The sequence below is a fragment of the Zingiber officinale genome, chromosome 1B (assembly GCF_018446385.1).
Source record: "Zingiber officinale cultivar Zhangliang chromosome 1B, Zo_v1.1, whole genome shotgun sequence".
Lineage (NCBI taxonomy): Eukaryota > Viridiplantae > Streptophyta > Magnoliopsida > Zingiberales > Zingiberaceae > Zingiber > Zingiber officinale.
Genome location: NC_055986.1, coordinates 121,382,825 through 121,396,048, shown reverse-complemented (window position 1 = coordinate 121,396,048; position 13,224 = coordinate 121,382,825). Strand labels below are relative to the sequence as shown.

The 13,224-nt window shown below is 39.7% G+C and overlaps 1 protein-coding gene across 1 annotated transcript; it reads left to right on the top strand.

Moving 5' to 3' along the window:
- Positions 1–5,450: 5,450 nt before the first annotated feature.
- On the top strand, positions 5,451–6,420 carry LOC121992642. Its single transcript, XM_042547178.1, has one exon. It carries the CDS (start codon positions 5,697–5,699, stop codon positions 6,063–6,065), a length of 369 nt encoding a protein of 122 aa, XP_042403112.1. The 5' UTR covers positions 5,451–5,696; the 3' UTR covers positions 6,066–6,420.
- Positions 6,421–13,224: the final 6,804 nt, after the last annotated feature.

Sequence of the window (13,224 nt, the reverse complement as noted above, 5' to 3'; positions counted from 1 at the left end):
CTCTAAACAGTCCTTTCATTTTATTAAAGCTCTTTCTAAAGAATTAGATAAAGTAGAAAAAGAAAATGAATGTTTGAAATCAGAAAATGAAGTTTTAAGATTAGAAATTAAAAAATTGAAAATTGATGCATGTTTTAAAAATGTTTTTCCACATTCAAAATTAAAGTTGTATGGAAAATTAAATTAGTACATAAGGAAGCATCAGGGTCAACTTAGGAAAATACCAAGAAACTATGTACCCCCAAAGTTTTTGACCAACCTTGTAGGTAGGAACCTTTATTGGGTTCCAAAATCTTTACTGGTTTAAATTTCTCTTTTAGTTAAAAGTTTACAGTGAGAAAATTAAACATTGAGGTTTTTTATGGAAGCTTTGTCTAAGGAAGTGGTTGTTGCTCCAATAACCAAGAAGGCCTAGTGCCTCGCCACGACCTGGAAGCCGAAATATCGAAATAAAAATGTTTAATTAACTTTATGATAAAAGCATTAAAATTAGAATTAAATAATGCTCTGAACAGTTTTTAAACATTTCCTTAGAAATTCTTTAAATTTTTTAATTCTCTAGAAAAAAAAAATGTTTTCTTGAAATTTTTTTCTTAGAATTTTTTTAATTCTGAAAATTCATTTTAACTTGGAAAATTTTTCAAAACTTAGAAATTTTTGAATTTAAACCTAACTCAGTTTTTTAATTAATCTTTACTTAGAAATTGTTTAACTTTAAATTTCTTTTCTTTTGAAATACTTGAATTCAAATTTGTTTGCACCCTGTTTTTGCTGTGATCAAAAGGGGAGAATAAAAGATAAGTTCAGTTAGGGGGAGTTAGTTAAAATTAAATTTTCATGTTGCAATTTAATTTAAAGTTGTAAATTTATGCCTGAATTGTTAGTTTAGTAATTTCTTTAAATTACTATCTGTTTGTTTTAACCCTAACCTGAACTTGGGTTGATGCACATCAAAAAGGGGGAGATTATTGAACCCCGTGGTAGTTTTGATGTGATCAACCAAGCTTAGGTTAGGTCCTGCTTTGTGTTTGATCCCTGTGTCTAAGTGTGCAGGAGCTTAGGAGTGCAGGAAGTCGAGCGGAAGACCCAGCTAGCGAGAAGGACGGCACGGGAAGGGAGCCGACGGGCTCGGTGCGTCCGAAGGACGAGAGAGCTGCGGAAGAGTACACCAGGTGGGCGTGAAGAACATGCGCGGTGTTCGAGGGACGTAAAGCCGGGACGGAAGACTGCTCGAGGAGAAGGCCGAGAACCGAAATCACCCAAAGAAGCCGAACCAGAGCAAGTCAACTTGAAGTTGACTTGTCAATGGTTCGGTCGACCGAACCTCCTGATCGGTCGACCGAACCCCTCTCAATCAGCAGCCAACTGCCAATGCCACGTCAGAAGCTGACCGTTGGTAAAGTTGATCGGTCGACCGAACCTCCTGATCGGTCGACCGAACCGAAGTTAATCCAGAGACTTAGTCGAGCAAATTGACCGAGCCAACTCAGCTGAAGACCGTTGGTCGATCGGTCGACTGAACATAAGGATCGGTCGACCGAACCAAAGCTCGATCCTCAGAGACTGCACCTGGATGGAAGACTACGCATGTACAGTAGGTTCGGTCGACCGAACCTAGGGATTAGTCGACCGATCCTTCTCGAGTCAAACCTGATCCCGAAGGTTCAGGTTATGTGATAAGCTCTAGAACCCCTATATAAAGGAGGTCTCGGGTAGCTATTAAGTACAATGAACACGAACGAAATAGCAACTCTTGTACTCTCATTCTCTTAGCAACTATTGTGTTGTCAAAGTGTAAAAGGCTTCTCCGCCTTCAGAGAAAGAGTTTTCTTACTGCGCTTTTCTTACTGCCCTGGATTAACAATTCTCTTGGTTGTAACCAGGTTAATTTCTGTCTCCTTTTATTTCTGCTGGTAATTTCATATTGTTGCTTTATTTTAAGAGTTGAAAAGATTTGAGGAGGGTATAATATTTATCGCAGGCAATTCACCCCCCCTCTTGCCGGTCACCGCTGCACCAACAAAAGTAATACTGTATAAGGAGGTTTCCACCTACAGATATAGATATGCGAGACTTCGCTATCACAGTTCCTTGTTGGTAGTTATTGTTCTTCATCTTCTCTACAACTATTTGTCTGACTTGAACATCGAAGTGTCTACGCCTGGGACCCCTCCCTGGTTCGATGATTGGCATTCCTTGTTTCCGGTTATTTTCTTTGATACGTAGATTCACTTGCAGCACTAAGTCTCTCATGTCTGAAATCTTCTCATATCAACATCAAAGTTACTTATCCAATATCATCCTCTACGATTCTAGACACGATCGTCTTTCATTCTCAAAAAAGGAATGTTCTCTTTTGCTTAACTTTGAATGAGAAGGTACAGAGGAATTTAATTCACCGATTTGAGCTCCATAAATCTGCAAACAGCATGCTGCTAAAACAATGTGGCATGAAGCGCTAAACAGCTCCAAGAAAGTATAAATTCTTTATTTCATGCGACGGTGTGAGCTGAGACTTGGACTATCTATCTCTAGGCTCTAGCCGCGATCGAAAGAGAAGAGATTGACTTTTGGAGTCGAATGATTAATGAGTGTGATAGACCATCAGATTGTTAGGGAGTCAAACCTTCCCAAGTCATGGAGCACCACTCATTACCTTTAGATATGAAAATTAATGCTGTTTAAACTCTTGAGAACAAGGAATTCGTAGTTGATCACAAATCAAAGTTTCCTAGCAACTGTATACTTTCTCTTTGGTGTGAATTAGTGCGCATTGATTAGTTTTGACTTCAATTTTTGTGTTTCATTCTAATAACAATAACTATATCGCTAGATTTATCATTCAAATAAAATGTACGCAAATTATCTTTGGAATTATTTTAGTAATGAGTAAATTGTTTGATTAGTTCATATATATATATATATATATATTATATATATATATATAGAAAAATTTTATGCTGCGGTGCAATTCTTGCGGTTTTGCTGCGGTGCATCATCTCTCTTCTCGTCTTCTTCGCCGACCTCGCCAAACCACCGACTGCCGACCTTCCACTGGACGCCCGGCCACCGTCGGCCGGATCGCGGCCGGATTCCGGCCGGATCGCGGCCGGATCGCGGCAGACACAGCGCTGCCGATTCTGGCCGCGATCCGGCCGGAATCCAGTCACGATCCTGCCGGAATCCGGTCGTGACCGGATTCCGGCCGGATCACGACTGGATTCCGGCCGGATCGTGGCCAGAATCGACAGCGTTGTGTCTGCTAGCGTTTTCGGCAGATTTTGCTTGGTTGATCGGTCTGGGGATCGATCGGCCTAGGGCCTGATCGGTCCACAGACCGATCAGGAGAGGCCCAGACCGATCAGGTTGGAGCCTGATCGGTCCAGGCCTAGATTTCTTCGCAGGTGCAGATATAAAGACTCGCTGACGTGGCAATTACCACAGCAAAACCGCAAGAATTGCACCGCAGCATAAAATTTCTCTCTCTCTCTCTATATATATATACACACACGTGTGAATTTAAAAATTTTTTATTAATATTACATGATTTTTTTTTATTTTTTTTTTTTGCTTATTTGAACTATTTTTCTTAATATGTAACTATTTTTCTTAAGCTTGTCAAATATTTTATAAAAACTATAGATATATAGTTTTTTTTATATGTGATAAGGTGAATAATGTAGGACCCTCAAAGTCAAGGTCAAAGTCTTGGAAACCGGTTGAGGTGGCGGTAAAGATTAAAAAAGGGTCAACATTCGAGGTTAATACGATCACATATCTCAATCGAGTCATCTAGTTGGTCGAATTATAGGTCCAATCGAATTCTAAGTCCCGTAAAATCGATGAAACCTCAAGTTACTTTAGTGTCATTCAGAGCTGAGTCAAGTGTCTCTACCAAATGATTTGGCCGATCATGCAACCCGACCGAACCAGACTCTTTGGTCAAGAGAATAGGTCAAGCGGAGGCTGGCCCGACCACGTTTGCAAGCAAGATTCAATCAGGCTATAAATGGAACTCAATCAACTTGCCGACAAAGTATATTAAGGGTTCATCAATCCAATGACTTAAAAATATTTTTTTTACGTTTTATGTTTTAATAGTTGTTAGAGAAACAAAAGAATATTCTCTGTACATCCTTAATGAGGGATGCTTCTACTATGCAAATCATAAAGTTAGTGGATCTATTTTCAAAAAAGGATTAGAATGTGATCTTCTTTTAAAATATATTGAGATTCATGTAGAATTAAAAGTACACTATAATACGTAACGCAACTAAAGACATTTAGATTCCACTATTCATTATATTCTTTTTTTTCCTCTTGATGATCTGTTTAACTTAAGCATCAAAATACTTACGCCGACAACCTCTCTTTACCTTGCTGACGTTTTCTTTTTTCTATTCTTCTTTTTTTTACACACATAATCACTCGATACGCCTTCTGCTTTTAACTTATAGTTTTTTTACCGTTAACATCAGAATAACCTATCTAATCTATTATCTTATCCGATCAATATGAATTTATAATTAAATATAGTTGTATGCATGTGAATATATTTATTTGTATGCGCATAGTTACTTTCTAACTTGTTAAATACTTTATAAATTTAGTTTTGTTCCAATCTAAATTTAAAATAAGCAGTTGAAGTATTTATTTTTTATAAATAAATTAAAATATTTCATTATACCGCCTTGGGAGGACCAAATAGGCCAATAGGCAGATAAGACGCGTTGCACGTGCTTGTAACGTGATAGGAGAGATTCCCTCAAGTCCGCGTTCACACCGGCCATTCAACGCCTCCCACTTACTCATTTAATTAATTACGTATTAATTTCCATTCCTCGAGACCCTTCCTCCCACTGCGTCCTTTTCCTCGTGCGGGAGCATTCACACCTACAGACGCCGCTGACCAACTGCTGGAAAACAAAGAAAATAAAATAAATAAATTCAAATGTCCTACGTCACACGCGCACCATCCGGATACGAAGCCCGGCGCCGCCTGGATGCATGCACCGCACATATAGGCCACGAGCTGCCGGCAAACGCACAGTAACCAGAGACGTGCATCAGGAGGCAAATGGCACGGTAGCAAGGCGACGGACAGCAAAATGGCAATGGCTGCAAGTTAGGGACGTCCTCCTCGACCAGCCTCGGCTCTCTGATCCCGCACAACACCTCGTCGTCTCAGGCGAATAGGCGATCATAATCTCTTCCCACATTCGCTGAATACAAAAATACGAATAAAGAAGGCGACAGACATAAATAATTGTAAACAAGTTCCTAAAATTTGCACAAACATAAATATTTTTATTCATTCCAATGATTAAATTAAGCAAGGTGGTGGGTGGTAGATATTGGTCACAGGTCAGCCATCCAGGCATGCAAATTTATTAGACACTTGCTGAGGCAGGATGACGGCTGCATCGACCCTTGCTTCCACGAAGTACCCAACCAGACCACATTTTTTAAGTAAATATTTTTGGCATTTCCTTGTCAATTGCTACTCCTCCTACGTCTAAATACAAATTAATTTGACCAAAAAAAAAAGAAAGGAAAAAAAAATACGTTCATAGCAAGCCACTACTTACATTTCCTTCGTCCATAAGAATCGAACTTCTCTCCTGTTATCTTCCTCCCCGAACGCTCGTCAGATTTTAGGAACACAAAAGAAGCAGAGCTGGGAAAGGAAGTGAGAGATGGGGAACTGCATTGAGCTGCAGAAGCCAATCTTATGGGTAGACGACGACTACGATGACGCCGACGACATGGAGGCGGCGGCCGAAAGCCCTGCATATCGCCGTGCAACAAAACCCAAGGCCGCGGAAGTAATACCCACGTCGGCGGCCGGTTGCAAAGAAAGGGCGACGGCGGTGGCTTCCACTGAGATCAAGATCAAGATGAGCAAGAAGCAACTGCAAGAGCTTCTACGTCAAGTGGAGGAGCAGGGTTTGCCGCTGCAGAAACTCATGGCGGATCTCCTGGTAGTGCAGGAGATTTGCCTCGAAAACAGAGACGTCACTAAGGATGCGCATTGGAGACCCAATCTGCAGAGCATACCAGAGTAATTGAACAGATGTAGATTCTTTGGACAAGATTGATCATGGTGGGAGAAAACCTTGCTTTCATATTGACTATACCATTGATTGATTGATCCTAATATTCCCATCTCTCCCCTGAGAGAGGGCTACTCTGTATAGGTTAGGGGATTACTGATTAGATGGTATCAGATGATGCTGTTAAGCAAGGAGAAATGGGCCTATTCGGATAAATCTTTCTTCCTCTGCCTTTCAACTCCTTCCCAGATCTAACTGTAAACCTTCCTGTACGTGTACACTTGTAGAATTTTTTTCTTCTTTTCAGGAGATCGAATTTGGTATTCTGGTTTATATATCTTGGCAAGTTTGTGTGAAATAAATGACTGATGAGAGCTGTGTAGCAAATTAAATATGCAGTAGGATAGATCATGAGAACATAAGCTGTTGAGTTAATTCATATCAATAAGCATAGGTTGGAGTAAATTAATTAACAATGTGATGGCATCTACCACCAAGAAAGTTGGTTGGTTGATGCCTTTATGGCAACTACCAAGGGCAGGAAAGACTCTACAGAGGGAATTTATTGAAGCAAAGGGTACCGTCTTGCATTAGATTATATTTTTATTTAAAATAGTGCAAAACCTAGAGAAGTTCCGCGACAGAATTAAGCAGTGTTTTACGTGTCTTCCTGCTCCGGGGCATTCAAAGGCGGAACCACTAGACAGTTCGAGGCGGTCTTGACGGAGTCAGAACGCGAAGGGAAAGGGATCCATTAGAGAGTATGTCAAAGCTGAGGGGGAGAAAAAACAGAGAAGAGGAGAGTTAGAATGGAGACCCAATTGAACTACCTGAGCTTAGTCACTCAGACGATAAGATCAAAATCCTATAGATAAGAAAATGTGGATGATCTTGTCTGAAATTTGAGTCGGATGAAGACAGGATAAAGTGTTGCGGGTGTTGACGGGGAGGAGACTGTGATGCTGCGGTCGCACGGGCTTCAGAGGATGAACCTCCACATGGCCCTGAAGGACTGCTGGGCCTGAGCCAGCGGTACTAGAACTCTGCGCACACTCAAAAAAGCACACGGAACATTAGAGGATGAGAACCAGGGAAAAAGCCCCCGGAGTAAGTCCTCTGACGCTCAAGTCAGGTACTTTTTCCCCAGATGAACAGTATACGAAGAAGAAAAGTAAAAGACAAGTGTACGAGTGAGTGTATTTGCGCAAAGGAGAGGACACCCCCTTTTTATATGACAGTGTGTACCTTCTGGTGACTGACCCCTGCCAGAGGGTATCGGGTGTCAGGATTTGTCGGGTGGTGGAGGACACGTGACCTTCTCCAATAGACTGGAGGAAGGTTCTATTTACAGATGCCCCCAACCATTGGAATATTCCCTGACATACAGTAGTTATTCTCTGACAGGTGGTTACGATTCCCTGACCCGTTGTCGCGTAGCGCCTTCTATCCCACTCGGGTGTGATCGAGGCAGTCCGGGTCGGTCTGCTAAGTGTTGATGAACAGACTGGATGGACAGAGGGGCGCAACAGAGTCCCTTTCTCCCTACTATCATAATTCCGACCCGACTGAGAATGACAAATCTGTTTATGCGATATAACTTGAGGAAACCTGACCGGTGAAGCCAGGTCAGGCTTCGCCATGATCATGCGTCATGCCGCAAACTTGATTTCCTGACCAGTAGACCCCGCCCTGGCTTTATACGCTAGATGGCCTCAGGTGGTCCCACTCCGTATGTTGATTGTCACGTCCCCTTGACTTCTGACTAACACGCCCCCTTGACTTCTGACTGTCACACCCCTTTGACTTCTAACTGTCACATCCCCTTGACCTCTGATGACCGGACCCTACTATTATGCACCGTATCAATGGAGAAGATGAAGAATAGTACACATATGAAGATGTGCGAAAATGGAAAGCATACCTCCATTAGCAAGCACAGATATCTTGTATAACACTGCCACCGAATATATCTCTCTTCTATATTAATTGCATATTAATTATTGATGTGATACGCATGATAATATGGTAAAGAGATTGTCTCGTCGTATCTACAATTATCATTGTTGGTTGGTCCTAGGAAGATCGTACCGGTTCCACTGTACAAAAATTTTATACAAGTGTCAAACCTTTCCTAAACAACCTATTGTGTTCTTTAGAAATTAAATTAAGAATCGCAAACGGAACTTAACATTATTGATTCCAAATTTAACTTATCTGTTCTTAATGGTTTATACTTGGATAGCAAGCGGAACTTAACACTATTAATCCAAATCCACCTACGTTATAAATTCAATTAAATATTAATTTTCAAAATTTGCTTCTAGGACTGCATGGCGAGGCACTAGTCCTTCTTGGGTATGAGATCATCTACCACAACCTAGACAAAGCCTTTTAAGGAAAGCTAATATTTAATTTCCTTATATAACTCTAGATTTAAAAAAAATAATCGAATCACAAATTCGAAAAATAAAAACACAAACTTGAATTATAAATTTGAAAAACTAGAATCTAATGCCTCTTGTGTTTGTAATTCTTACATAGAAAAATAACTAGCATGATACAGAAGAAAATTACTAGTTATACCTTTTTTTGTATGCTAATAACCTCGAGATCTTTTGCCGTATTCCTCGCCTCCTCTTGGACGTCGTGTGGGCGACGATCCTCCAAGATGAACACCACCCAAAGCCTTCTTTCTCCTTCTAGTATTCGGCCACCACCACCAACAAGGAAGAAAAGAGAGCAAAGGGAAAAGAGAGAAAGAGAGGGCCGCCCACAATGAAGAGCTCCAACAAGAGAATAAGAATTGATATACCATGAGGCCTCTCTTCCTCTTCTTTTATATTACTTGCCCAAGGCAAATAAGGAAAGACTTTTTACAAAAAATAAAATCTTCCTCTTGTTTTTCCTTTTCCCTTTTAATTTTTCCTTTTCTCCTTTAATTGATTGATTCAATCATTGATTAGATGATTGATTGATTGGTCGACCCCTTGCTTGGGCACCAAGCAAGGGTGGCTGGCCCCTTAAAAGGAAGAAAATAATTCTTGTAAAAAAATTTATAAGCAAGGAAGAAAAGCTCTTATAAAATTTTACAAGCTCTCTTTTAATTTCCTAATGTGGATGTTAAAAAAAGGAATGTTTTAAAAATTAAAAGCAAGTTTTAAAATTTAAAACTTCTATTCTAAAATTTCTTTTTTTTTAACATGGTTACAAAAATAGAAAGTTTCAAATTTAAAACTTCTCATCCTTTTTTCAAAAAACCATGAGGATGGTTAAAAAAGAAAAGTTTTAAAAACTTTTAAACTTTTTTTTAAACCATGTGGCCTAATTCAAATAAGGAAAGTTTTATTTTAAAATCTCTCTTTTAAAACTTGTAGATATCTACAAAGAGAAGATTTTAAAAATTCAAGACACCCCTCCTAGTTTGAATTATGTGGTCGGCCCCCTTAAATTTACTAGTGGTCGACCCCCTTTGAGAAGGTAGTGGTCGACCCTTGGCTTGGTCACCAAGCCTTGGGTCGGCCCCTTCATGGACACCAAGATAAGCTTTATATGGATGGACTTAAGGCTTTAATGAGGCTACGACAGGGACCTAGAGGAGAAATTGGTTTTGGCCTTCCGACGAGCTTGAGTATCCCGTGTTCGTCCTGAACACACAACTCAAGTTCATCACTAATAACTCATTCCACTAGAGAGTTATTATTGCACTACCGCACCAATCCCAAATTACATTATGAGCTCCTCCTTATCATGAGTGTGTTAGTCTCCCTGTGTTTAAGATATAGAATATCCATTAATTTAATTGAATTACTGACAACTCACTTTAATTAATGTCTTAGTCCAAAAGTAGTACCACTCAACCTCATTGTCATATCTGACTAAGTCCACCTGCAGGGTTTAACATGAAAATCCTTATGAGCTCCTCTTGGGGACATTCTCAACCTAGATAACTAGGACACAGTTTCCCTCTATAATCAACAACACACACTATAAGTAATATCATTTCCCAACTTATCGGACCTATTGATTTATCAAGCTAAATCTCACCCTTTGATAAGTTAAAGAAATAAATACTAAATATATATGCTTGTTATTATATTAGGATTAAGAGTACAAACTTCTATAATAACTAAGGTCTAATTCTTTTATTAAGTCAATATAAAAAGAACTTACCTAAAATGGTCCTACTCAATACACTTAGAGTGTACTAGTGCAATTTATTAGTCAAGATAAACTAATACCTAATTACACTATGACTATTCCAATGGTTTGGTCCTTTCCATCTTAGTCGTGAGCAACTATTTATAATTTATAAAGAACTGATAACAGGATCTTCTATATGTGACACCACACACCATGTTATCTATAATATAAATTAATTGAACAACTACACTTAACAAATAAATGTAGACATTTGACCAATGTGATTCTTTTATTTCAAAAATAAATGTTTACAAAAGCTAGACTTTTAGTATACACTCTAACAATCTCCCACTTATATTAAAAGACTAAGCTGTCATATCTGCTGCCATACATCTAATTTCCATCCCTTCCACATGCCGATCAAAAGATTTCGCCGGAAGGGCCTTAGTGAAAGGATCTGCCAAGTTATCTGCTGATGCAATCTTGGCAACGACAACTTCTCCTCGCTTGACGATATATCGTATCAGGTGGTACTTGCGCTCTATATGTTTACTCGCCTTATGGGCTCGTGGTTCCTTCGAGTTTGCAACTACACCGCTATTATCACAATAAATTGTGATGATTTTGGGCAAATCAGGAATCACATCTAAGTCCATTAGGAAGTTCCTGAGCCATACAACTTCTTTGGCTGCCTCAGAGGCTGCCACATATTCAGCTTCCAGGGTTGAGTCTGAAACGCATTTCTGCTTGACACTCCTCCATGCAATGGCTCCACCTCCTAAAGTAAACACATAGCCTGATGTAGACTTACTATTGTCCCTATCTGATTGGAAATCTGAATTCGTGTAACCCACATGGAGCAAATCGTCTGCTTGGTAAACTAGCATATAATCTCTAGTCCTTCTCAGGTACTTTAATATATGCTTTACAGCAGTCCAATGTCCTTGTCCAAGATTACTCTGATATATGCTAATCATGCCCACGGCAAAACAGATATCCGATCTCGTACACAGCATTGCATACATTAAGCTTCCCGCAGCCGAAGCATAAGGAACTACCTTCATGTCCTCTATCTCCTTTAATGTCTTCGGAGACATCTCTTTAGATAAAGCTACTCCATGCCTAAAAGGTAAGAAACCTTTCTTGGAGTTTTGCATGCTAAAACGAGCAAGGATTGTATCTATATATGAAGCTTGAGATAGGCACAACATCCTTTTCTTGCGATCCCTTATGACTTTGATCCCAAGAATGTGTGCACATTCTCTTAAGTCCTTCGTATCAAATTGTTTGGATAACCATAGTCTTACGTCCGATAACACTTTGACATTGTTGCCAATTAACAAAATATCATCTACGTATAGTACAAGAAATACCACCACGTTTCCGTTACACTTCTTGTATACGTAAGACTCATCCGGACACTGAATAAATCCATATGACTGGATTACTTCGTCAAACCGAATGTTTCAAGATCTTGAAGCTTGCTTTAGTCCATAAATGGACCGATTCAGCTTGCACACTAGATGCTCTTTTTCTTTTTCAATGAATCCCTCTGGTTGCTTCATATGGATGTTTTCTTCAAGACTTCCGTTAAGGAAAGTTGTCTTGACATCCATTTGCCAAATCTCATAATCCATATGAGTGGCAATGGATAAGAGTATCCGGATAGACTTAAGCATAGTTACCGGTGAAAAAGTCTCCTCATAATCAATTCGCTCTTTCTGAGTATACCCTTTCGCAACAAGCCTTGCTTTGAAGGTTTCTACCTTCCCATCTGTCCCTCTTTTCCTTTTGTAGATCCACTTGTATCCAAGGGCTTTTACACCATCTGGTGGTTTTATAAGCTCCCAGACCTTATTAGAATACATAGACTCTATTTCAGAATTTATTGCCTTTTGCAAAGATACTGCATCTATATCTTAGAGTGCTTCATCATATGTCCGGGGATCAGGTTCATGCTTACCCGGAATCAAGTCCGAAAACTCTCCAAAAAACATGAATCTCTCTGGTTGCCTCACAACCCTCCCACTACGACGAGACATTATCTGCGGTTGTGTATCATGTGTGACACGTGTTGCAGTCTCTTGTGGTACTTCATCTTGTACTGTTGGTACTGAAGTAGACGTGTCCTCTCTTATTTCTTCTAGAATAATTTTACTTTTAGGCTTGTGGTCCATTATATAGTCTTTTTCTAAAAACTAGGCATTGGTGTTAACAATGATCTTCTGGTCTTTAGGACTATAAAATAAACCACCTTTTATTCCTCTAGGATAACCCACAAACACGCGAACTTCTGTACCAGATTCTAACTTATCAGCATCTGCTTTCAGCACATGTGCTGGACTACCCCAAATCCGAATATGTCTTAGACTGGACTTTCGCCCATTCCACAATTCTATGGGAGTAGAGGGTGCTGATTTAGAAGGTACTAAGTTCAGAATGTGCGCTGCTGTTTCCAGAGCGTATCCCCAAAACAAATTTGGTAATTCTGAATAACTCATCATTGACCTAACCATCTCCATAAGAGTTCTATTCCTTCATTCTACCACACCATTCTGTTAGGGTGTACCAGGTACGGACAACTGGGATTGAATCCCGACCTCTGATAAGTAATTCCTAAACTCTCCTAAGAGGTATTTGCCACCATGATCAGACCGTAGTGTCTTGATACTTTTACCAAGACGTTTCTCCATATCAGCCTTGTACTCTTTGAACTTATCAAAGCACTCAGACTTGCGGCGCATCAAGTAAATGTATCCGTATCTCGAATAATCGTCTATAAAGGAGACAAAGTATTCGAAATCGCCTCTTTCCTGGATAGACATAGGACCACACAAATCAGAATGAACCAGTTCTAACACATCTTTGGCTCTATACCCCTTGGCCTTAAAAGGTCTCTTGGTCATTTTACCTTCCAAACAAGATTCACAGGTTGGAAAATTTTCCAACTCTAATGAACCCAAGAGTCCATCGTCTATAAGCCTTTGAATCCTACTTAAGTTAATATGACCAAGCCTTAAATGTCAAAGAT